Source organism: Lampris incognitus, chromosome 3 (assembly GCF_029633865.1).
Source record: "Lampris incognitus isolate fLamInc1 chromosome 3, fLamInc1.hap2, whole genome shotgun sequence".
Lineage (NCBI taxonomy): Eukaryota > Metazoa > Chordata > Actinopteri > Lampriformes > Lampridae > Lampris > Lampris incognitus.
Window position 1 is genome coordinate 90,627,628 of NC_079213.1, and position 26,489 is coordinate 90,654,116.

General features: G+C 42.5%; 1 protein-coding gene across 1 annotated transcript; it reads left to right on the top strand.

Moving 5' to 3' along the window:
* gipc3 (GIPC PDZ domain containing family, member 3) lies at positions 1-26,284 on the top strand. Its single transcript, XM_056277763.1, is given in 7 exon segments — positions 1-294; positions 6,968-7,153; positions 8,110-8,290; positions 18,708-18,817; positions 23,803-23,884; positions 26,132-26,154; positions 26,156-26,284. Coding segments are annotated over 7 exon segments (1,005 nt in total).
* The last annotated feature ends 205 nt before the right edge of the window (positions 26,285-26,489 follow it).

Genomic DNA, 26,489 nt, shown 5'->3' on the forward strand with positions numbered 1-26,489 from the left:
ATGCAGAACGGGGAGGCTATGAGCCCGCAGGACTCGAAGGCGGCGGGGGCCAGGGCCTCAGAGGAGCAGAAGGCTCAGAATGACAGCCGGCCGCAGGAAGTTGTGGAGCCTTCAGCGCCACCGTTACCACCTCCAACACCACCACCGCCAGGGCCACCAGAATATCCCAGGCCCAGGCTCATCTTTCATACCCAGCTGGCCCATGGGAGTCCAACAGGCCGCATTCACGGATTTACTAACGTCAAGGAGCTGTACGCCAAGATTGCTGAAGTGTTTAACATCTCCTCCTCAGAGGTACAAAACATTCTAGAGCTGTTTTTTGGTTAATGTGGTAAATACAATCAGATAACTACTATGGTAGTTCATGTCAATGATAATTATTGTAAGAAAATGCAGGTAAATGGATCTTTTCATCCCCTCTTTGCATTTGTGGTCCGACAGGCCGGCTGGAAGAAGGTGTTAGGTTTCCATTAAGGCTTGTTTCCATGATGCACTGTAGACGATCGTCTAGCCTTGCCAGACTTTCTGCCAGACTCTGCACTCATATGATCCTCGTTTAGGATAAATAATTGGACCAAATAGCCAGATAATGATCTTTAGTCAGTAAGCACCACACAGAAGACAATGGATCATGTTGATAGAGTGAAAATGGCCCTTACATCAGACCACACCACCTAACTCAAGAAGTGGGAAGAATACCGACAAGTTTTACTCATGTAGAAATACTGCTAATTCAGTTCAATGTTTGAGTGAGAATTTTTATGTGGTTTTTTTGGTGTACTTTTCCCCTTCCCTGCCCTTAAAAATTAGCGTACCATCTGTTCTGCTTAGTGCCTTTAAAATATTTTAAATAGCCACCACAATCAGCACAAAGTTTTAGTTTTGTAAACATGAGCTGAAAAAGTAACCATACACAGGTGTCTTATGGAAAGTTTACATTAAGTCCAAAGTCACTGTTATTGCACACAGATTCTCACTGGGTTTACTACTCTAGAAAAATAACAATCAAGTGCTTGAATACACAAACGGAATGATTAAGTATTAAAATTTGGAAATAGTCCAAAAAGTGACACTACTCAAATACAATAATTACAGAAGCCATGATATTATTACATTCGAAGATGGCAGCAGATTTCAGGGAACCTGTAGAATTTAGAGTTATAATTTAAAATTAAATATCCATAATTTGGAAAATATGACGCCCGCTCTGACAAAATTAATTGACTCCACGAAACAAGAAGACTGTGTCTAAACAGTACTTAAGTACTTCAGGAGACAACAGTATGTTCCCCAAAATGAGTATGTACCAGTGTGTGTTGGTACATACCTGCATATACTTTCTAGTACAGCACTGAATTCAAAATGTACTCTTGCAGTGAAGTTGCAGCAGACAGCTGGCATGCAGGGCTCGATTCTTTGAGAGGAAATCTACTGAATAAACTTTTTAGTAGGTCAGGACTGGCCCATCTACACAGCAGCCTGATGCTGTTCTCAATGCCAACTGCAACCAAAGATCATGGGCTGCCTGAGGTAGAGGCTGCTGTGATGATACAATGGAAAGTGGTGTAAGCAAACGGGGCTTGTTTTTGCAGTTCTTTTATTGAATGCATTTGCCCTTTGCTTTAATCCAGGGTGATTTACAAGGAGTAAAATAAGCTTGAACTTTAGCTGAAACTCTGAAATCGCCGTCATAACAAGCATCTATTGGTGAGAGTGTAAAGACTAAAGCCACAGTGACCAAGAAATAAAATCAGGAATCCGGAACATTTATTTGTTATTTCATTTCATGTACTTGCATACTACATGAAATGAAACAAAATATTGTCTCCCCCAGCAGTGCAACACAAAGACAAAAACATATCGAAAACCTACAGGAACACATATATCCATCCATACATCCATCCCATTATCCAAACCGCTTATCTTGCTGTCAGGGTTGCAGGGATGCTGGAGCCTATCCCAGAGTCATTGGGTGGCAGGCAGAGAGACACCCTGGACAGGCCACCAGGCCATCACAGGGCAAAAGAATTTATCCAAACTACAAGAAAAAAAAAGGAAAAAAATGACAAAACTACAAAAACACATACACTACCGTTCAAAAGTTTGGGATCACCCAAACAATTTTGTGTTTTCCATGAAAAGTCACACTTATTCAACACCATATGTTGTGAAATGAATAGAAAATAGAGTCAAGACATTGACAAGGTTAGAAATAATGATTTGTATTTGAAATAAGATTTTTTTTACATCAAACTTTGCTTTCGTCAAAGAATCCTCCATTTGCAGCAATTACAGCATTGCAGACCTTTGGCATTCTAGCTGTTAATTTGTTGAGGTAATCTGGAGAAATTGCACCCCACGCTTCCAGAAGCAGCTCCCACAAGTTGGATTGGTTGGATGGGCACTTCTTTGAGCAGATTGAGTTTCTGGAGCATCACATTTGTGGGGTCAATTAAACGCTCAAAATGGCCAGAAAAAGAGAACTTTCATCTGAAACTCGACAGTCTATTCTTGTTCTTAGAAATGAAGGCTATTCCATGCGAGAAATTGCTAAGAAATTGAAGATTTCCTACACCGGTGTGTACTACTCCCTTCAGAGGACAGCACAAACAGGCTCTAACCAGAGTAGAAAAAGAAGTGGGAGGCCGCGTTGCACAACTGAGCAAGAAGATAAGTACATTAGAGTCTCTAGTTTGAGAAACAGACGCCTCACAGGTCCCCAACTGGCATCTTCATTAAATAGTACCTGTTAGAGCCTGTTTGTGCTGTCCTCTGAAGGGAGTAGTACACACCGGTGTAGGAAATCTTCAATTTCTTAGCAATTTCTCGCATGGAATAGCCTTCATTTCTAAGAACAAGAATAGACTGTCGAGTTTCAGATGAAAGTTCTCTTTTTCTGGCCATTTTGAGCGTTTAATTGACCCCACAAATGTGATGCTCCAGAAACTCAATCTGCTCAAAGAAGTGCCCATCCAACCAATCCAACTTGTGGGAGCTGCTTCTGGAAGCGTGGGGTGCAATTTCTCCAGATTACCTCAACAAATTAACAGCTAGAATGCCAAAGGTCTGCAATGCTGTAATTGCTGCAAATGGAGGATTCTTTGACGAAAGCAAAGTTTGATGTAAAAAAAATCTTATTTCAAATACAAATCATTATTTCTAACCTTGTCAATGTCTTGACTCTATTTTCTATTCATTTCACAACATATGGTGGTGAATAAGTGTGACTTTTCATGGAAAACACAAAATTGTTTGGGTGATCTCAAACTTTTGAACGGTAGTGTATATCCAACATATAAAAAAAAAAACCCCAAACTACAAAAACACATATATCCAACATAAAAATAAAAAAAATCACTGTCCAAGAGAGCGAACACCAGCCAGGATGACTGTCAGAACTGCTGATCTGCATGGGCTAGCAGTTAGCTTAGCCTGCCCTGCTTCTGCATCCTGTCAGACTGCCCTCGGTGTTTCCTCTTTGGGCGCAGCGCAAGGCAGAGCCGTGGTCCTTGGGCCCACCGGATGCAGCAGACCAGGCTCCCCCAGCCAATCAAACACCAGCTCTCCCAGCCAGACACCTTCGACACACCTCCCCGCACTCCACACGATGACACCAAAAACACAGTCAACGCCACACCGCCCTCTGTGTTATCGGAACTGCCGGTCTGCATGGGCTAGCAGTTAGCTTAGCCTGACCCGCTTCCACATCCTGTCAGGATGTAAATTAAAATGAAAATAAAATAAAATTAAAATTAAAAAACCTACAATGTAATGACTGTGGAATGGTCATGTATGGTAGAGGAAAACCAGGTAGAAGAGCTCGGCAATGAAATGAATGTGGAAGAGAGACAGTATAAGGGATTATTTCTATGTAAGTAACAGGTAGATTTACCATATAGCGCATGTGTTTTGTCTTTATGTCTTGCAAGTTGCTCTCGACGTGTTCTTCACTTTGAATTCAATTGTAGAATACAGTGAAGAAAGCTAAATACTTGTTTGGGACTACATTTGTAAAGTCTCAGTGCACTGAGACTTTATAAATAATGATAATAATAATAATAATAATTTTATTTATATAGCACCTTTCTAAAAAAAATTTACAAAGTGCTTCGCAGAAAAACAGATAAAACCAGACAAGGCAGGAATAAGAGTAAGATCAAATAAGAGTAAAAATAAAAACCAATATCAAATATTTGTAAAAGCTTTCATAAAAAGAAAAGTTTTAAGATGAGATTTAAAAGAAGCTAAAGGCTTAGTTCGTCTTTGCTCAGCAGGAAGAGCGTTCCATAGTGTGGGGGCTCTAACAGCAAAAGCCCGATCACCCTTTGTAACCAACCAAGACCTGGGAATACCTAGCAGGGCTCCATCTGCAGACCTTAATAGTCGAGGGGGGACATACCAAGTCAACAAATCACAAATGTATAAAGGAGCAATACCATTTAAAGCCTTAAAAGTAAGCAAATGCTGTCCCAAAGATTGATGAGATGAAAAGATTGGCGTTATAAGAAAAGCATGTGGTGGAGATATGCTGTTTTCCCGTAACACTCTGCCAAACCTTCATAAAGTCACACACCTTAACACTTCAAAGTACCATGTTATATTACAGTAGCCCACCATGGAAACAGAAAGTATAATAGAGAGGTGACATTGACAATATCTAATGCGTATCAGCTGTGTTGTAAAGGCTACAGTAAAAGCCTGACCCTATCTGTGTGATATTACCTGCTTGATTTCAAGGACCGTGAAGATGAATTGATACGGAGCCATGTACATTCCAGAGAGTGCAACCTTGACTAGTTTATCAGAAAAACCGTCATCGATATGTGCAAGAGATTGACTCTCTCCTTATGGTACAGATGGTTTCCTGGAGGGGTTACCTGATGATTGCCTTCTGAGATTTTACAATTTTTGGCTTTCACAACATGAGTTATCATTTTAGGAGCTAGTGAAGAAAAACCTTGGGGTCATGAATCATTCACTTGCTTCTAATAATGGGCAGTATTTTGAAAAACAAGCCTTTTGTGTGCCATGTAAGAGAAGACCTTGAACTACAGTCAAACAGGCTTATGAGTGCTATCACAGATAACTCAGAGTGTAGCAGTCTTCTTGATATTGTTTGGACTATGGTATTGCATTGCTTAAGTAAGTTGCCAAGAAAGACCTTGGGCTGCACTTTTACAGAATTGGCATCCAAACGAATCACCGTGAAGAAAATCTAATTGAGACTCCTCCAAGGGAGCAAACCCGAGCACAAATCCTCTTAGCTGCTTCAAAAGGTTTGAATGGTATTGTGCTTTTCATGAGATGGCCGTGACACACATTTTATGAGGGAACGAGACAATCAAGCCCATATCCTGTACTTGAAATGTAAGTGTATTAATGAGGGTTATAGGGATTTTGTGCTAAGCTTCCACACCACTCCACTCCCACCCATAACACTTTCTCTGATACATTGGAAACAATTTTGTGGTCAATGATTAGATTTTGTATCCCAAAATTTCACGAGTTCTTTCTCAAACATACCCTTATGTTAAAAGATCAACACTGGCTAAAAATAAAATAAGAAGATTCTGTCTACTATGATTTTGCCATTACCCATTGTCCTCCAGAGGGACCGTGATTTCTTTGGTTTAATTGGGGTTAATTAAGGATCGCGTTTTCTAAATGAATGCAATCTCTTATGGGAGCAAAACTATGAACTCAGGAGAGACATATATCCATTTGGGGTCCCAAAATGGCCACAACAGCGAGGGTACTTTTCCAGGATCACACTGCCCTCTGTTGTTGAGATTGTGTTATTACATCATGGAGCTGGGAGAGAACGTGAGAGAAGTAGATGGTGAAATAGGAGAGTCTGACAGAAATTAGCCGTTATTTCCAATATCCCAATCCATCATTATCCATGGTATCATCTTGGATCAAGTCAATTGTATTGAGCCGTATATAGGCCGAAGATCACTGGTTGACTCAGAGGGTTTTACATTCCCACAGTAAGAAACAGTAGATGACAATGGACGAGACCCTTTACACAAAGACCAGACCCTCAATTTGGATGAGGAAAATCTGAGCACAAAAAAAAGGGGGCTACACAGATGACACCCACGGAGGAGGGATACCTCCTCCAGGAGAAGTAGGCGTATAATAAGTTTAAGCAATAAAACACATCATGAAAGCACTAACAATTAACTTTACTATAACTTCAACAAGATATGATGTAAATAAGCAACATAGCAGGGGGAGAGAAGGTTAATAATTACCAGTTCTCACTTCAAAATGCTTCCTGTAGATGTTAAGAGAGTGCTAGTGTTCCTAATTTAAAGCCTGAAATTTAAAGCAGAAGTGTAGTAAACATTTTAGTAGCCTTGGGAATGAAGCTCCCTCTCCAAAAGTGTCATCGAGTTTTGTTGTGCTATCAGCCATTGAGTAAGAGTGGATATCCCACTTTAAAATGCTGGATTTGTAACAAAACCTCTAAGTCTCCGGGTCATAATGAGATAGAAAAGAATATCTGCCAATCTATTTGTCAAGTGGTTTGTTATTTCTAACAAGTTATTGGTACCCTTGTGGTTTCACTTGGACACATACTCAGAATTTTGCATAGGTTTAAGCAATCATGGTGTAAGAGACGATGCTGTCTTCTGTCCAATTTTGTTTTTCAGAGTTGTTTTTTTCACCTATCGCTTCACTGTCAAATGTAGGCACTGCAGTCACACTTGCATGTTTAGGTACATCTATATTGCCAGGGTGCAGTGACCCAGTAGTCAAGCTCGCTCGCTCTCTTGCGTATTCTTTTGCAGTTTGCAAATACTGCAGAAATCCAGTAAAGGGAACGCTTAATATCCATCCATCCATTATCCGAACCGCTTATCCTGCTGGGAAAGCTTAATATAAACATGCAAAATATGGGTAAAGTTAACACAAGCAAAACCGTGCTTACATAACATTTGTGTTCATCTCTCTCAATCAGATCCTGTTCTGCACCCTGAATTCCCATAAGGTGGACATGCAGAAGCTGCTTGGGGGGCAGATCGGGCTGGAGGACTTCATCTTTGCCCATGTCAGAGGAGAGACCAAAGAAGTGGAAGTCATCAAGACCGAAGACGCGCTTGGCCTCACCATTACAGACAACGGAGCCGGATATGCTTTCATTAAGGTGAATGTCATCCATCCATCCATTATCCACGCTGCTTAACCCAATCGGGGTCGCGGGGATACTGGAGCCTATCCCAGCAGTCATTGGGCAGCAGGCGACGAGACACCCTAGACAAGCCGCCAGTTCATCACAGGGCCAACACACATACACATACATTCACACTTATGGACAATTTAGTATGGCCACCGCCAGTCCATCACAGGGCCGACACACATACACACACATTCACACTTAGGGACAATTTAGTATGGCCGATTCACCTGACCTACATGTCTTTGAATGTGTAAAAAAAAGAAAAAGAAAAGAAAAGTATTCCTGAATGATGACAGGAATTGGGCATGAATCCACTGGCTCAAAATAAAGTCCCACCTATAATGTCCTTTCCTGTGTCTCCCCTTACATTTGTCCTCCCTGTGTGAATATACAGCAAAAACAAGCAATGGAAGTGAGAGGACTGCGCCATGAAAACAAACTTGGATTTCATATAGCTTTATGTTTTTCACTGTTCAGACAGTGGAAAAGGGGGAAAAAATGCTGTGACTTGGAATGAAAAAGGTTAAACTTTTAGTTAGCAAGTCAAGTTGACCAATGGAAAAAAGAACTGGAGCTGCCCACTGCTCCTATACAATAGGATGGGTTAAATGCAGAGAAAGAATTTCCCCATGGGGATTAATAAAAGTAGTAAAAAAAATTTTTTAAAAAGTTGCTCATTTTCCGTTTTAGGTTTGTGATCATGGTTGCTTTGTAAAAATGATCAGTTTGACTCAGCTCAGAGAACATAATGATAACACATGTTTGGGACATGTACTCTATATTTTGGAGCTATTTGGCATTTCACTCCAAGTTAAGATCCACAGTGGAATAGGAGGTTTTGGAAATAAAATCTTGAGTTCGACATTTTGCACACCTTCATTCATATTCCAACTCTGACATTTTTTCCAATTTACTCTGTGCAGAGGATAAAGGAAGGCAGCACCATAGACAGGCTGAAGACGGTGTGCGTTGGGGACCACATCGAGGCCATTAATGACCAGAGTATCGTAGGGTGCAGACATTACGAGGTGGCCAAGATGCTCAAAGAGCAACCCAGAGGTATACCCTTCACTCTCCGACTGGTGGGGCCAAAGAAAGCTTTTGGTGAGTTGCAAACATCTCTTTTTGAGTTGCTGCTCTGGTCTGTTTTGAGGTACTTGGATGACAGCTTTAGCCTGGAAAAACTAAGTGTAACCTCCAAAAGATGAAATAAATGGCATTTGCTTCAGGTAGACAACTAAAACAAGGGGGCGTCCGGGTGGTGTGGCGGTGTATTCCGTTGCCTTCCAACACGGGGATCGCCGGTTCGAATCCCTGTGTTACCTCTGGCTTGGTCAGGCGTCCCTACAGACAAAATTGCCCGTGTCTGCGGATGGGAAGCCAGATGTGTCCTGATCGCTGCACTAGCGCCTCCTCTGGTTGGTTGGGGTGCCTGTTCAGGGGGGAGGGGGAACTGGGGGGAATAGCGTGGTCCTCCCACGTGCTACGTCCCTCAGGCGAAACTCCTCACTGTCGGGTGAAAAGAAGCGGCTGGCGACTCCAACATGTATCAGAGGAGGCATGTGGCAGTATGCAGCCCTCCCCGGATCGGCAGAGGGGGTGGAGCAGCGACTGGGATGGCTCAGAAGAGTGTGGTAGTTGGCCAGGTACCATTGGGGAGAAAAAGGGTAAAAAAAAGACAAAACAAAATTGGGGGCTAATGAGTTACACTGTGGGTAAGGTCCTTTTATGCCTGTGCCATTTGTGCCTGCATGCAGTACTGTTACCACTTAAGTGGCTGGCATGTCCCTGAAGATGCCCCCAAGATTTCCTGGATCGTCTTTGTACTTAGTGAGGAAAATGTCTGTGAAAGTAATTTTGGTTTTGACATATTTCCCTTCTCTGGCAAGAAAATGAATGACAACTCGATAGTCTGGATGGAAAACGAAGGGATTTTGTGGTTCCATGGGAAGACTACAGGGACCTGCCAGGCAGTCAGCCAAAAGAGACCTATGACGGTCTCTGTGCAATAAAGATAATAAGGTTTCCTAAAAGCTATATCAAGATGTCACTTTACCTAGTAAAGCAAATTGGTGCAATCTTAGCGCTGCAGATGTGAATATAAACGTTCCCGTTTGTCTTCCTGAAGCCAGGAGCGGTGTATGTTTCCCATGATAATGTATCCATGCAGGGTTGATTTCCACGCACTGCAACACAGTCCCAGTTGTCAGGATAAAAGTTAACCGTCCTCTGAGTTCACTGGAACCACATCAGTCTAGCCCAGGGGTTACAGCTCTGTAAGCAGTCAAACACACACAAACACACACACACACACACACACACACACACACACACACACACACACACACACACACACACACAAAACACATTCCACATGAAGTCATGCCCTTCGTAATATACATATACATCACCCGGCCAGTGAAATGGGAACTATAATAAGAAATGCTTCCTGTGTGTTCTCTTGTTGCGAGGATTTGAAAAGCACTTTCACTTTTCACTTCACTTCGGCTTACACAACTTACAGTGTGGGAAAAGGTAGAATCTACATGTCTTGCTCAACGGCACTTTGGCAAGACTATATGGCCACTGGTTAACAAAGAATGGCCTCGCTTTTCTTTTTGTTTTACTTATTCATGAAGCCATGAGTGATTTGAATAAATAAATTATGTTTTTAAGATGAGTTTCAGTTTCGTTTTAACTGAACCTTGGTTGACCCCACATCTTTTCCTAGCCATGGTGCAGCACTCACAGGGACTTCTATCCAGTTCAACTGCATAATGGAGAATTAGCTGGTGTTCACATTTAGAGCTGGTGAACAACTGAGGCTTTAGCGTCTTGCTCAAGGACACACATAGCTTTTTGGGGCTCTGACCCTATGATCTTTCAGCCGGGGTACAGTCTCAAGGCAGTCATGACGCCCTTTCCTTTTTGAAAATGGTTTTGTCGGTTTACAGTACAGCAATAAGAGACTTGTTGATTGCATCTGGTTCTGTCACACAGAAAGGGGAAGCCATGATGGAAATAATATCTTCTGACTCAATAAAACATTGGTGGCTGTGGTCAATGGCTAGACGCTCCATCAACCACACCCTTGTTTATCAGGCAGGAAGCCAGGTCAGCAACCCTTAGACATGTTTCCTGTTATTAATCCGAATCTCTTAGTGTAACGTCAGAGTGCAAGACCTAACAATGTTCAGAAGGATGTAATTGTTCATTAAAAAGATGATTTGTCATCAGTTTACCCTTCCTAGCTGCAAAACGAATCAAGTATGGGTTAGCATACTGTTGTTTATGGTGTAAGGCACATTTCCCACATTTCAAAGCACTTTACAGTACCTTTATGCTCTTTTTAAAAAATTTTGCTATACATTATTAATCCCCGTGGGGAAATTCTTCTCTGCATTTAACCCATCCTAGCTGTGTAGCTAGGAGCAGTGGACGGCCGCTGTGCAGCGCCCGGGGACCAACTCCAGTTCTTCTTTCCATTGCCTCAGTCAGGGGCACAGATAGGAGTATTAAACCCATGTCTTTGTGATTTTTATTGTCTTTTATTTTTATTAAATACATGTCTTTTTGATGGTGGGGGAAACCGGAGCACCCGGAGAAAACCCACCATAGACACAGGGAGAACACGCAAAGTCCACACAGAGAGGACCTGGGATAACCCCCAGGGTTGGACAACTGCAGGGTTTGAACGCAGGACCTTCTTGCTGTGAAGTGACAGCACTAACCGCTGGGCCACCGTGCATCCAATTTTTGCACTCAACTAAACTTAAGGAGTGAAAGGTTCAAAGGTGCAGTTCCCCGACACAGAAAAAAAACACATGAGAGTTCAGTGTGAGTACATGTGGTGCACGTGTGTACTGTGTTGTCACATGAAGTTACTTTACCACGTGCAAAGGTTCCAAAGCTACACATATCTCGTGTGAAAAGCACATGTTCTCCACACACGTGATTTGATCAGATTAATAATGCGTGTGGGGACGCTCACATGGGACTTTCCACAAATTCATGTGATTCTTCTGTATAGTGACTGTGATTTGACGTGGCCTGGTCCTCTGTAACACAGAATATTTCTAAGATCTCAAAAGGTTTAAAAATTTGTTTTAAAAAAGACGTAACAATTTGACACACCTTCAACATAAGCTTGTCAAGTGGGACATTACAGTTCCAGTTCAAGTTTTTGCTAATTATAAAGGTAATAGAGAAACCAGAACAATCCTCCTTTACTTCACTGAACAAACCTGCCAATCAAATTCTTTATTGGTTCATCCAAGTAAATAAAGACCATTAATAATTGAAGCCCCCATGATTACCATAGCATTAGCTAATTGAATATAAGAATATGATGGATTAGGTTTCATGCGCAAAATGATTTAATATGCTAGTGTGGTGATACACAAATGAGGGTAGATTCACCAGGGGCTGCTGCTCTTTTAAGGCAGACATTCAGAATGCTGACGTAGGGCACTGCTGAGAGTTTCCGGGTGGAGACATGTTTGCAGCAGCCTAGCTGTTAGCTGGTTGCCACGAGAGATTGTGCTGTATCGGTGTCGTTTTGTGTGGCGAGTAAACGGAATTGACTCAACTCGATCTCTCCGTCTCCTCATTCCTGCACTCCCACACTAGTAACAATCCTGAGAGCACTGACAAGGTTCTGGAGACAAATACCAACACAGAGCCAGTGAATTAGTATTATCCTGTATGTTTTAGCTGGCCCGAGAGAATCATGGCTAACACTCAGAATAGAACAGTTCACATGCATAACTGAAAAGTCATATACATATGTCCATTTGGCCCGCTTCCAAAAGACCACAAACTCATCCTCCCATTGAGGACTATTTTAATCCCTCTTTAAACCAAGCTAGAAGGGTAACAAGAGCAGCAGCCATGGGAAAATGATGGGAGAGAAAGGGACCCCGAGCCCCCTCCGAGAATCGCCACCTTAATGTGGTGGAGAGGGGCCAGACTAAACGATTCTCAAGAAACCCAATGAATTTACAGTAAAGCCATGTTCCACAGAATTTACAAGGAAGCGCGCACGCACGCACACACACGCACGCACGCACACACACACACACACACACACACACACTCTTACAAGTTAATTTCAAATTCAAATTTGTTTAAAGTGGATTTATCACACAGCAGTCTTAATGCACTTTATACATCATAATCAGTGAAATAAAATAAAGTGAAATAACTGCAGAAGGCAAGAGATATACTACAGAATAGGTGGCAAATGAAAAGGAAAGCGCAACAGAAGTGAAAAACTGTCAAATGATCATAGTCAAAACGACTGGAAAATTAAGGAATACTGACTGATGTGGGAAAGAGATGTGATTTGAGTCTAGACATAAATGTCCGGAGTCGACTTCCCTGATCGTATCTGGAAGTTCATTCCAGAGAAGACTCTTGCCTGGTGGTGATTTTGTCTTGACTCGCGAGGGGTAGAGAGACAACCGGCATCTTCCAAACAAAGAGTCTGTGCTAGTACATATTGATTAATGAGCCTGACTAGATGGGAACAATAGCCAAACAGTTAAGAACTTTGTGTGATATATGGATCAATTCAAAATTCAAATTCTTTACAGCTCACTTGTTAAGGCGCCAGCAGCTTAACAAATACTGTTCTTGTGTTGACCTGAATATCACAGTCACACTCTTTCTTTTATTTTTTATTTTATTTTTTTGCCCCTTTTTCTCCCCAATTGTACCCGGCCAACCACCCCACTCTTCCAAGAGATAGGGTGAGGAGCTCGGACATCTGGAGGGAGCTTGGAGTAGAGCCGCTGCTCCTTTGCATCAAAAGGAGACAGTTGAGGTGGTTCAGGCATTTGATTAGGATGCCTCCTGAGCGCCTTCCTTTGGAGGTTTACCAGGCACAGCCAACTGGGAGGAGACCCTGGGGTAGACCCAAACTCACCGGAGGGACTACATGTCCAATCTGGCCTGGGAACACCTTCGGATCCCCCAGGAGGAGCTGGAGGGCATTGCTGGGGAGAGGGACATCTGGAGTGCCCTACTTAGCTTGCTGCCACCATGACCCGACCCCGGAGAAGTGGCTGAAGATGAATGAATGAATGAATGAACATTTTTGGCATCTCCTCCTATACCCGATTGCTACCAGATTTTCTGTTGATCATACTGGACCAAGCTTATCAAAAGTTGTATAAAGGTTGTTAATATCTTTTTTACTTTCAAGATATTGACCAATGAACTTCAAAAGGGTGAGGCTCAGCACATAAATAGACCAAAGTCAACAACCGTTGGGCCAGTCATCACAAAACTTGGAGGATATGTCTACATACGGACCTGAAACATACCTTGAACGTTTCATTCAACTCGACCAACTATTTTGAAATCGCTCAGCAGGCGGCGCCACCAGTTTCAAACATGACCATGGGCCTGGTGCAAATTTGACCATACATCAATGACAGTTTGGCCAAGCATCACCAAACTTGGTGGATAGTTTTAACTAAGCTTTTGAAGCTTTCAACTTCTAATGGTCTATGTTGGCTTGAACCCTTGAATTGCTGCTTGTATATTTATATTTGATTTTATATTTTGTTTCCATGTCAACAATTCCTTTCTAAAACACCAGGTGGATGTTGGGAAATCTGACCCCGTGGGAGTACTATCGCAGTGTCATCCACATCCTTCTTTACTGACTCAGTATAACTGGAACGTTTGGGAAAGACATTTCCCTATAACAGTGTACACATCTGGATAGGACATCATATCCAAATTTAATGTTTCCATGCTCAGAAGGACACATACTTGCCCTCACAGAAGAAAACGAATATCTGAATGACAACAACAACAAAAACAACAACAACAACAACAGCAACAACAACAAATATAAGATACTTTATTGATCCATGTAAAGAGAGGGAGTTTTATTTTACACACTTGCTTGCTTGCTGGTTGTCCATCGTGCCCGATGATGACCATCTTCTTCTATTTGTGGGTCCTTTGAGGACTCAGATAGCAGAAGATACCTGCGCAGAGATGGTTTTTAAAGTGGCATGGGGGGTGCGCTTCTCCCAACGCCACATGACTTGATTGTAGAGGAGATGGTTCCGATGGCAAGGGGGATCCCTAGACGACCGGCACCTCCACACAACTGCAGGGGGCTGCCGGAAATCCAGTTTTTCGGAAACCGCCTCGAAGCGTGCCGCCACAGCTTGCTTTTCTGTTGGGGTAAGCTCCCTTAGCCTTATGTCTTCCAGACTCACCCACAAGGCAGCGGGGCAGTGGTTGATAGGTGCCAGTGCCTGCACACCATATCTCTGGGGCCCACTGCTGCTCCGAGATCCCCTGCCAAGTTAGCCTGGAGCCGCAAGACCCCAGTTACCATGTGTGGCCACGGGGAGGCCTGGCAGGAGTCTTGGTGAAGGAGAGGCTATGTACTGGCAAGGGAAGGCTTACACGCTAGGATGCTTCCCTATTCGCCACAAAGGCTAGCCAGCGGCAGCAAGCTAAGGGCAGGAGGGACACAAGCGGGTTGGAAGAACACATGCACCTTCCCTCCAACTACACACTGCTGCACTAGACGCATCACAACACCCTGTGTGTATGTACACACACACACACTCTCACACACACACACACCATCATCATCATCTGCGGTCACTCGGGGTCGAGTATGACTGTCCTCCTTCTTGGTCCTTGTGGCTCTTCAGGTGGGCATAGAGGCCGATCCTGGAGCCACATATTTTAGTGCATTGTGGGCAGGGGTGGGCGGTGGTAGTCGTGGGATTGGTTTGGGCCTTTTTGGTGGAAACTCCCTCCTTTCTGAGTCTGTGCTTGTCTTCTGCAGCACGGCGGAGATCATTATTATATAGTGCAGCTCCTTCCTGGACAAGTTTTCTCCAGGTCACCCTGTTGGTTGCTGTGTCCTCCCAGGTCTTAGGGTCTATGTGGCATTTTTTGATGTTCAGTTGGATGTTATCATTATACCTTTTCTTTCGACTTCCCGGGGCACGTTGTCCTGTGAGAAGCTGGGAGTATAGGACTTGTTTTGGAAGGCCAGAGTCAGGCATACGGATGACATGGCCAGTCCATCTGAGCTGGTGTTGGGTGATGGTGGCAGCGATAGAGGAAATGTTAGCCTCATCCAGGATGCTGGTGTTAGTGCGTCTGTCTTCCTAGGTGATCTTGAGGATTTTTCGGAGGCACCTCTGATGATGTGCCTCTAGTGCCTTCAGGTGCTTGCTGTATGTGGTCCAGGATTCTGATCCATACAGTAGGGACAGTAGGGTGGGCAACACTATCGCTCTGTAGACCAGAATTTTTGTCCTGGCCTGGAGGTCACGGTTTTCAAAGACCCTTTTTCTCAGTCTTTAGAAAACCCCATTGGCACAACTGAGGTGGTGGTGTATTTCTCCATCAATATTAGCTTTGGAGGATAGGAGGCTTCCGAGATATGTAAAGTGGTCCACATTTTCCAGTCTGGTTTTGTCAACATAGATAGTTGGGGGTGGAGCAGTGTTATTTGTGTTGGGTGGTGGCTGGTAGAGGATCTGGGTCTTTTTTATGTTAAGGGACAGTCCAAGCTGCTTGTATGCCTTGGCAAAAGCATCCATATTGCACTGTAGCTCCTCTTCTGAATGGGCTACGAGGGCATTGTCGTCAGCATACTGCAGCTGGTGGTGGTTCTGCTTTTAGCCCTGAATCTGTTGATGTTCAGGAGTTGTCCGTCGGTTCTGTACATGATTTTGACTCCTTGTGGCAGGTGTTTACCCATAAGATGGAGGATAGCCGAAATGAAAATGGAGAACAGGGTAGGAGCAATGACACAGCCCTGCTTGACTCCAGTGTGAACCCTGAAGGGTTCCGTTTCATCTCCACTGCCACTGAGTACTGTGGCTGACATATTGTCATGCAATTGTCTCAGTATCCGGATGTATTTGTCCACACACACACACACACACACACACTATGCAATGAGTCAGGCTACCTCAAACCAAAAAAACAAAAAACAAAAATAAATAGATAATTAGCTAAATGAAATGAATACTTTATAACGGAAAGTAGGACCAAGCACATTATCTTTTGGTGCCCTGTTAGTAAAAGCTTCTGATAATGAACCATGACAAGCTGGAAGAGCAGTATTGGCCCTGTCGTCAGTTTCATTCCAAAATGAGATGTCCCACATTTGCAAAATGTGACAACGTAGCCTGAAAAAATTATTCCTGTAATGACAGTAAACTTCTCTATCGACTGTTGTGGGATTTATTAAATATCTTGATCCCATTACTCATGAAATAACATGTTATTGGATATGATCTGATTCAGTCAGTAGGATGGCTTCAGCTCATTCAAAATGCAGCAGCCAGAATCCTTACACCTACATGAAAATTTGAACATTTTACTCTGGTGCTGAAGTCACCTCATTGACTCCCGGTACAATGCAGAATCACTTTAAAAATCCTGCTAATAGCCCATAAAGTTCTTAATGGTTTGGCTCTTCAGTACATTTCTGACTTCCTCACTGATCAGGCCTCTCAGGTCATCAGGCAGAGGTTTTGATTTTTTTTACATTTTTTTATTTTGTGATACTTTATTGGTCCCCATATGGAAATTCTTCTCTGCATTTAACCCATCCTAGCTGTGTATCTAGGACCAGTGGGCAGCCAACGTGCAGCACCCAGAGACCAACTCCAGTTCGTCTTGCCATGCCTCAGTCAGGGGCACACACAGGTGTATTAACCCTATCATGCATGTCTTTTTGATGGTGGGAGGAAACTGGAACACCCAGAGAAAACCCACCGCAGACACGGGGAGAACATGCAAACTCCACAGAGAAAGGACCTGGGATGACCCCCAAGGTTGGACAACCCCGGGGTCGAACCCAGGACCTTCTTGCTGTGAGGTGACAGCGCTAACCACTTGGCCACCGTGCCACCAAGCTACTATCTAGCTGTACCCAGAATTACAACCAGGTCTGGTGAGGGGGCCTTCAGTCACTGTGTGTCCTGCCATCTGGAACAAGCTGCCACAACCATGTACATTCACAAGCAAACTCAAAACTTTCCTGTTCTCCCAGGCTTATGGTTAATTACTGTGTGTGTGTGTGTGTGTGTGTGTGTGTGTGTGTGTGTGTGTGTGTGTGTGTGTGTGTGTGTGTGTGTGTGTGTGTGTGTGTGTGTGTGTGTGTATCTGTATGGTAGCACTTGTTTCTTGCACAGTTGATTATATGTGCCTATTTGATGACCTATAACCAAATCGATAAATGAAATGGAAACTCCTGTTTTTATTCGATTGTATTTTTTGGGTGTTCAGTTGTTGCATGGTATGTTCAATGTATGTTGTGTGTATGCTTCATTGATTCAGTTTCTGCATTTTACGCATACTTATTCTTATATTTATATTGTTTATGTTACCTATGTTAATCTCAAAAGTGTTGGAGTGTGGCCTTGCTGGTCACGCTTGCATTTTTCGGCACATATCCTCTCAAGCCAAAAAGGGAAGAAGAGCACCACAAATGGAGGGGCTTCTTATTGTTCAAATTTTGTTAGCATTGTTTTTAATCTTGGCATGGTGGCACAGTGGTTAGCGTGGGCACCTCACAGCAAGAACATCCTGGGTTCAAGCCCCAGGGTAGTCCAACGTTGGGGTTCGTCCTGGGTCGTCCTCTGTGTGGAGTTTGCATGTTCTCCCCGTGTCTGCGAGGGTTTCCTCTGGGTGCTCTCCTGTTTCCTTTCATAGTCCAAAGACATGTAATGTAGGTCAGGTGAATCGACCGTACTAAATTGTCCCTAGGTGTAAATGTGTTGGCCCTGTGATGGACTGGTGGCCTGTCCAAGGTGTCTCCCTGCCTGCCGCCCAATGACTGGGATAGGCTGGGATAGGCTCCAGCATCCCCGTGACCCTGAGAGCAGGATAAGCGGTTTGGATAATGGATGGATGTTACCTATGTTTATGTCATGTTTATGCCAATATTTTATATTTTGTGTCTTAATGTAAACCACATTGAGCTTACTTGTAATGAAATGTGCTATATGAATAAAATTGCCATTGCCATGATCTGTGTCAGTGTTTTAGAACATTGGCCACAATACTAAGCAAAGATATCAGGGAAGTTTGGGTTCATTTCTGAAATAAACTAGTTACGCTGTGAAGTGAAACTAGTTGTTATGTAAATCTTGGTGGTGTAAGCTAATGTTTTTGTCCCATGCAAGCAATATGACTATTTAAATTAACCCTATTTGAAATGTTTGTATATGTTGATGATATTGCAAGTGATCAGCACCATTTGTTAGGTTTTTTTACACCTATGCAAGGTTTCCACTATAGACCACATCACTTTACAACGACTAACTCAGACATCCAACTTCAGCTCTATCCAAGATGTTATATATGTTATACAAGACAATCATTTAGATTGCCAAATCCCAACAGATTACCAGTGCAACCTGATTTATTTTTATTTATTTCTCTATCTCTCTTTGTGTGTGTGTGTGTGTGTGTGTGTGTGTGTGTGTGTGTGTGTGTGTGTGTGTGTGTGTGTGATTAGACATGATTGGAATGAGGACAAGGGTGCCCAAGTCTAGCGAGGGCAAGATGGTCAATGGGAAGGAGACCCTGCGTCTGCGTTCCAAGGGTGCTGCGATAGTCCAGGAAGTTGTGAGTTTTACACACTCAGAAGGCCAATGATCACTTTAACCACCACACATCACACTTGGAGACAAACATGTACACACACAAAAATGTACACTTACAAACATACAACTTGCATAATCACACACAAACAAACAAACACACACGCACAGTATGTGCGTATGTGTAAGTATTTCCAATTCCTATGTAAGTATTGTCAATTCCTGTGTAAGTATTGTCAATTCCTATGTCCTTTGCTCATTTCTACTACATTTCTAATGTATATGAAAGTCCATAACTGAGTATTCATACATACACATACACACACACATACACACACACACACACACACACACACACACACACACACACACACACACACACACACACACACACACACACACACACACACACACACACATATTTGGGGACATTGCACTGACTTTCATTCATTCCCTCAAGGCTTACCCTAACCTTAACCATAAATGATACATGCCTAAACCCAACCCTTACCCTAACTTTTAATCTAATCTTAAACTAAATTGAATAATAATAATAATAATAATAATAATAATAATAGTAAAATAATAATAATAATAATGATGCACTTTATTTAAAGGCACCTTTCATGACACTCAAGGTCACCTTACATCAAATACAATAAAAAAAAGCAGTAAAAAAAATAGTACAATAAATAATAAAACACAATTAAGCAATAGAGCATATATCAGCAGGAGTTTAAAAAAAGATGAATTTGATGCTGTTAAAGTGAGTATGCTAGTTTAAACAGGTGGCTTTTAAGAGCAGTTTTGAATTCTGGAATGTAGTCTAGTAAGCGGATGTGATGAGGAATGGAGTTCCACAGTTTAGGTGCAGCATAGGAGAAGGCCCTGGCATCCATTGTGCTGAGTTTGATGGCTGGTAGTGCCAGTAGACTTGCTGGTGATGACCACAGGGAGCGAGATGGAGTGTAAGTCCGAAGGAGGTCTGTGAGATAAAGAGGAGATAGATTATTAAGAGTGTTGAATGTTAATAAAATTTTGAAGTTACACAGGAATCCAGTGTAATTGAATTAGCAGGGGAGACATGTTCAGTGGACTTTGGATATGTAATAATCTATGCTGCAGGATTCTGAATGAGTTGAAGTCGGTGAATATGTTTGTTGGGGATACCTGCCAGGATCACATTGCAGTAATCAATGTGACCAAAGCGTTGACTAAGATTTCTATGGAGTGTTGTGTTAAAGCAGAGTGTAGTCTGGAGATGTTTTGAAGATGGAAAAAGGCAACCGGGAGACATTGTTTATATGACTGGAAAAGGAAAGGGTACTATCTAGGATAACGTCAAGGCTCTTAGCCTGAGAGGAGACATGTATGGCGGCTCCAGCAATGGGGAGTGAGCAAATATTAGTTATTGAGAGTGAAGATTTAGTGCCAACGAGGAGTAGCTCAGTTTTACTACTGTTGAATTTCAGATAATTGTTTGTCATCCATATCTGTATATGATGGAGACAAGCAGTGAGGGTACTAGAGGGGAGAGTGGAAGTGGGCTTAGTGGACACATAAAGCTGTGTATCATCAGCGTAACAGTGGAAATGCGTACCATAGTGGCGGAAGATGTTGCCAAGAGGGAGGAGGTAAATAATAAACCGGTGTGGCCCCAACACTGAACCCTGTGGAACTCCACGAGGAACTATAAACTTTCTGACCGGTAATTCTGAATTTGTACAAAATGTGTCCTGTCTATAAGGTAGGAACCAAACCACTGATACACAGTTCCCCCAATTCCAATGCTAGCCAGATGATCCATGAGGAGCTGATGGGATATGGTATCAAAGGCTGTGGTGAGGTCAAGGAGTATGAGGATAGAGAGTAGACTTGAGTCAGCTGCACAAAGGAGACCATTGGTGATCTTAACCAGGGTTGTTTCTGTGCTATGTTTGGGGTGAAAGCCAGATTGGAATTGTTCAGAGATTATTGTTATCAAGGTAGATCTGGAGTTGAGATGCAACTACCCTCTCAAGGATTTTGGAGATGAATAATAAATTGGAAATATGCCGGTAGTTTTTTTTTTTGGGGGGGTCATTCAATTCTAAATCAGGTTTTTTTCAGAGTTAGTCTGATTATGGCAACCTTCAGTGAAGGGAAAATGTAGCAGTGGACAGAGAGGAGTTGATGATGGAGGTTATCAGGGAGATGATAGAGGGCAGACATGTTTTAACTAGGGTTTTGGGAATTGGATCCAAGTGACAAGTGGAGGTGCTAGACTTAGTAATAAGTTCAAAAATGTGATTTTTAGTTGGAAGACTGAAGTCACATAGGATAGTGGATGGGAACAGATCATGGCGCTTGCTGAGGGTAAGTCAGTCTGCATGATGTTAGCAGAGGCTAGCGGCTCATGAATGGTAATAATTTTGGAGTTGAAAAACTTCAAAAAAGCAGAGCATTGTACATTAGAAAGGATACTGTTCATATTGGTTTCAGGTGGGTTTACTAACCTTTTCACTGTGGAGAAGAGAGTTCTAGTATTCTCTCCAAATGTACTGATGATATTTGCATAATGGCGTTTTTTAGCCGTTGAAAGAGCATTTTTGTAATGGTAATGTATATGATCCGAGTACATTTATTTATGAACAGCAAGTCCAGTCTTAGTGCAAAGCCTCTCAATGCGCCAACCTATAGATTTGAGCTGACATAGTTCAGGTATGTACTAGGGAGCAGTATGGACAAATGAGAACCCGTATTTTCAGGGGGGCTTAAGTATCAAGTGCAGAAGATAAACTATCATTGTGGTAGTCCATAAAATCAGGGAGTGAGGAGGTGGTAGCAGGAATGGGGTTTGAGGTAATTAAACTGCTGAGATCACCTGGATTAATATATCTAATGTTGCGGTATGATATGGTACAATGCACCCTTGATTTACTGAGCAGTAGGTTGGTGTTGAATAACACAGCTATCTGGTCAGAGATGAGTAGTTCAGCAGAGGTGATATAACATCACCTCTGCTGAACTACCTCTGATGCTGGAAGTTTGCCCTTCCAGCATCAGAGGATGATTCTGGAAGGGCAAACTAAATCAAGGATGTGACCCTTGGTATGGGTTGTAAAGTTGGCATATTGTGTTTGATCAAAACAATCTAACATTGTTTTAAAATCTTTAGTGAACATATTGTCAGTGTTATCAAAATGTAGATTTAAATCGCCCATTAGGATTATATTCAGAGACATTGCACTAAGGGTGGTTAAAAGTGTCGAGAGTTCAGTGATAAAAATATTCAATGCCTTAGGTGGTCTGTACAGAGCAGCAACAATAATGGGTGTAGGTCCATAGAACTTAACAGCCAGCAGTTCAAAAGAAGCTTGATCAGGTAGAGAGTGGTGTTAGTGTATACTATGGCGATAGATCAGCACGAGGCCACCTCCTCTGCCCAAAGACCGCGGTTTGCATATGTAAACAAATCCTGGAGGAGTTGTTGAACTTAGCTGTAGAAAGTCGTTCTGTGACTACCAGGTTTCCACGAGACATAAATAGTCCAGTTTTTGCTCTGTGATTAAGTCATTGACCAGAGGTGCTTTGCTGGTGATGGATCGGATATTGTAGAGGGCAAACTTATGACAGTTCATGCACGTATAAACAGCCGATTTAACTAGTGGAGTTAGCACACTGTGGTCTACATACCGTTCACATCGTAATACGTCGTGTGGTTGGTGCCTGATGCCTCATATGTCTGTATGGGGAAAACAGATGAGGTTAGTGGGGGAAGCTAGTAGGCAAAACACTACTGTGGGGTGCCACTGTAGTTGGAAACATAGGTTCCAAGAGGGAAGAGTGGAATGTAAACAGTCACATGGAAAGGACTGTACAGCATGCTGCAGGTTGGCCACTAGCATTCAGCTACCCAGGCTGTTGGGATGGTCAGTTCTGAAGAGGGAGCAAGGATCCCAAAACAGATTAAAACTGTCAATAAAACCTATATTGTGAGCTCTGCAGGCGGAGATGAGCCACGTGTGCAGGCGGAGGATTTTTTCTTTTCTTTTCTTTTCTTTTCTTTTTAGTTTTTTCCCCCTTTTTCTCCCCAATTGTACTTGGCCAATTACTCCACTCTTCCGACCCGTCCCGGTCGCTGTATCACCCCCTCTGCCGATCCAGGGAGGGCTCCAGACTACTACATACTCCCTCCAATACATGTGGAGTCGCCAGCCACTTCTTTTCACCTGACAGTGGGGAGTTTCACCATGGGGACGAAGCACGTTGGAGGATCACGCTACCCCCCCCCCCGAACAGGCACTCCAACCAACTAGAGGAGACGCTAGCGCAGCGACCAGGACACATACCCACATCCGGCTTCCCACTCGCAGACACGGGCAATTGTGTCTGTAGGGACACCCGACCAAGCCGGAGGTAACACAAGGATTTGAACTGGTGATCCCTGTGTTGGTTGGCAATGGAATAGACCACTACGCCACCCAGTCACCCCAGGCTGAGGATTCTGCTGAAATCTTCTGCTCCATGGGCCAGTGTCAGAATAGGACCTGAAATAAAAACAGACTTTCCCACAAATACTTAAAAATACACCAATCTAGTTTGCAATCGATGAGATATGCCATCCCCTGTCCACTGGTTTGAAGTCCAAAATTTGTTCCCAAATGTGGCCTATGACACAAACACACACAAACAAATACTACTAGCATTGTTAACTCACTCACATTTTCTTTAGTGGATCAACATGTATACTGATTCACTTACAAGTGAGCTAGAGTCCACAGAAGGCAGCTTACATCCACTGGCAGTTACAGAACTGTGTACATTAGGAGTCTTATCATTAATCTCCTTTGGTATATTTGTATAATGTAAAGGCGGATGTTAAACAATAAGATATCTGGATATATTTGACTCTGATGTAAACTGGTATGGTAGGATTTGCTGTAAAAGACCTCTGTGTCCATATTTGGAGTGTAAATTCAAAAAGTGTTGCTGTGACCTAAACATAATTCACTGCCTTCTTTGTGGCAGCCTAATGAGTTTGAAGAGCGGGCCACCAAGAAGGTGGATGACCTGCTGGAGAATTACATGGGGATCAGAGATCTGGAACTGGGTAAGACCACCCACTGACTTTTGTGCCCTGTAGATGCACATAAGCCTCACATTACCCTGAAAGGTGGAAATAAGGTGAGCCAGTGCTTATTTAGTGTCCAGGCGCAAAGTCAGTTATTTTTCTTCTTTTCTATAAACCATATATATATAATTTTTTTTTTAGCTAAAGGGGGCTTGTACTTTGATTTAGGAGAAAGTTGGGATTAAATAATGATGATCTCCTGTTGAGTTATGCATTAAAAGCTAACATTTTCCTTAAATGTAAACATAGGGTTATGTGCAAGTGAGGTAAAGCAAGACCTATTTGGCTAACAGGGAAGCATGGATGTATTTTCACAACACTTTTTTCATGAGGGTGTGGTGATAAACTTAAATGAATTCATTCATTCATTCATTCATTCATTCATTCATTCATTCGTTCGTTCATTCGTTCATTTTCCAAGTCGCTTATCCTGATGAGGGTCATGGGGTGCTGGAGCCTATCCCAGTGCTCATTGGGCGGAAGGTGCTTAAATTAATGAATGAATGAAAATAAACTGATTTAAATGAATTGAGGGTGCAAATTAAGATGACTCAATCATCTTCAAAACTCATATGCTGGAAAATATTTAAATCGTAATAGCTTTGCTGTTAGCATACAGCTACAAAGCGGTGGGGCCACAATAAACCACAGAAGAGGAGTATGGCATGTTTCCATCCAGACTGTATACTTGCATCATGGACGAAATGCATCTAATGTCCAACAGCTATTTTGCACCTTTATTATCCTGTCATATTGTTCGCTAACTTAATGGGACAGTTCACCCCAAAATCAAAATACACGTTTTTTCCTCTCACATTTAATGCTATTTATCTATCTAGGTTGTTTTGTGTGTTGCTGAGTTTTGGAGATATTGGCTGTAGAGATGTCTGCCTTCTTTTGAGTACAATGGAACTGGATGGCTCTCGGCTAGTGTTTCTCAAAGTGCCAGAAATATATTTGAAAAACTTAACAGCAATGTCTCTTTCCAGAAATCATGACCTGGTTACTCAAGATAAGCCACAGACCTTGTTGTGAGCAGTGTCATGTAGGAACTATTTTCTTAGATCGAACTACACCTACATGAAACTGCTCACAACAAGGTCTGTAGATAATCTGGAGAAACTAGGTCATGATTTCTGACAAGTTTACAAAAAAAAACCTCCATGTCTCCATGATAACTCTAAGCCTCCATGTTTAAAGCCATCTTTATATATGTTTTACACCAAGCTGACATGATGAAAAATGAAAAGCAGATCCGACAGTACAGTTTATTCTGTTTTTGGGGTTGTGGCAGTACAGAACAAGAGGCTCTTCCCTAAAAGGGCATTTGCACAGTCAAGACCTTGAGACAGACACAGTGCTTAGATATACAAGGCTGCATGCCATTGACATGACCAAGGTCTTTCCCATGATTGCAAAACCAATTATTCTTTAAAATATATGAGGGTTTTATTTGGAGCCTTTTACAATGACTGGACTTGTTCTACAAATTTACAACACAGAATATGACATTTGGACAACATAGCACAGACAAGCATTCAGATCCTCTGCCCAACAATATGTTCAACCAGAAGGCCCAGATAGCCCATTAACACTCAAACTCCTTCTGATCTCCTTGTTGTCAAGTAAAAAACGTAACAAAATGTTATTAAAATGTGAACAATGTTTGCACTTTGTGAATATATTCAACCATTGCTAGGAGTATATATATATTCAATTTATTCCTGGATATTCACATGCGATTAAAGTTTTAATACTCTGATGCTGACATGGTTCCTGATAAGGTTTTCTTGTGGAGTTTTTCCTCATTCGGGTCAAGGGTCCAAGGATAGAGGGTGTTGTATGTCATATATTGTTTTATATTGTACTAATTGTAAAGCCCTTCAGGACTACCTTGTGAATTTGGGCTATGCAAGTAACTTGACTTGATGCTCTATTTGATTGGTAGAGGAAAATTGCAATTGAGTTCTCTGGTACTTTATAGATTAAATATCGAAATGTATTTTAATTTTCAGAGCACTTTTGTAAAGTATCAAATACATAGCCCATTTTCACTGGTTTACCCATTAACAGGACAGAAAGAGGACCCCGATTTCATTTGGCCACCTGGAAGCCGTTTTGGCTGTGGCTTGAAAGAGTTTCAACCCTTTCTGTGGTCGGCAATTAGGCTAAAGATTGGTTGACGTCTGTTAATCTTTACACTGGTGTATCCTTTATACCCCACAGCAACCACCATAGTGGAGGCAGGAAAAAGACAAGAAAAACCCTGATGATTTTGCAGAAGCCTTGGACTCAGTTTTGGGAGACTTTGCATTCCCTGATGTATTCTTGTTTGATGTGTGGGGGGCTATTGGTGATGTCAAAAATGGCAGAATCTAGACATGGATACTTGAGGGGGAGGGAGCGAGCGAGCGAGCGAGAGAGAGAGAGAGAGAGAGAGAGAGAGAGAGAGAGAGAGAGAGAGAAGAGAGAGAGAGAGAGAGAGAGAGACGAGAGAGAGGAGAGAGAGAGAGAGAGAGAGAGAGAGAGAGAGAGAGAGAGAGAGAGAGAGAGAGAGAGGAGAGAGAGAGAGAGAGAGAGAGAG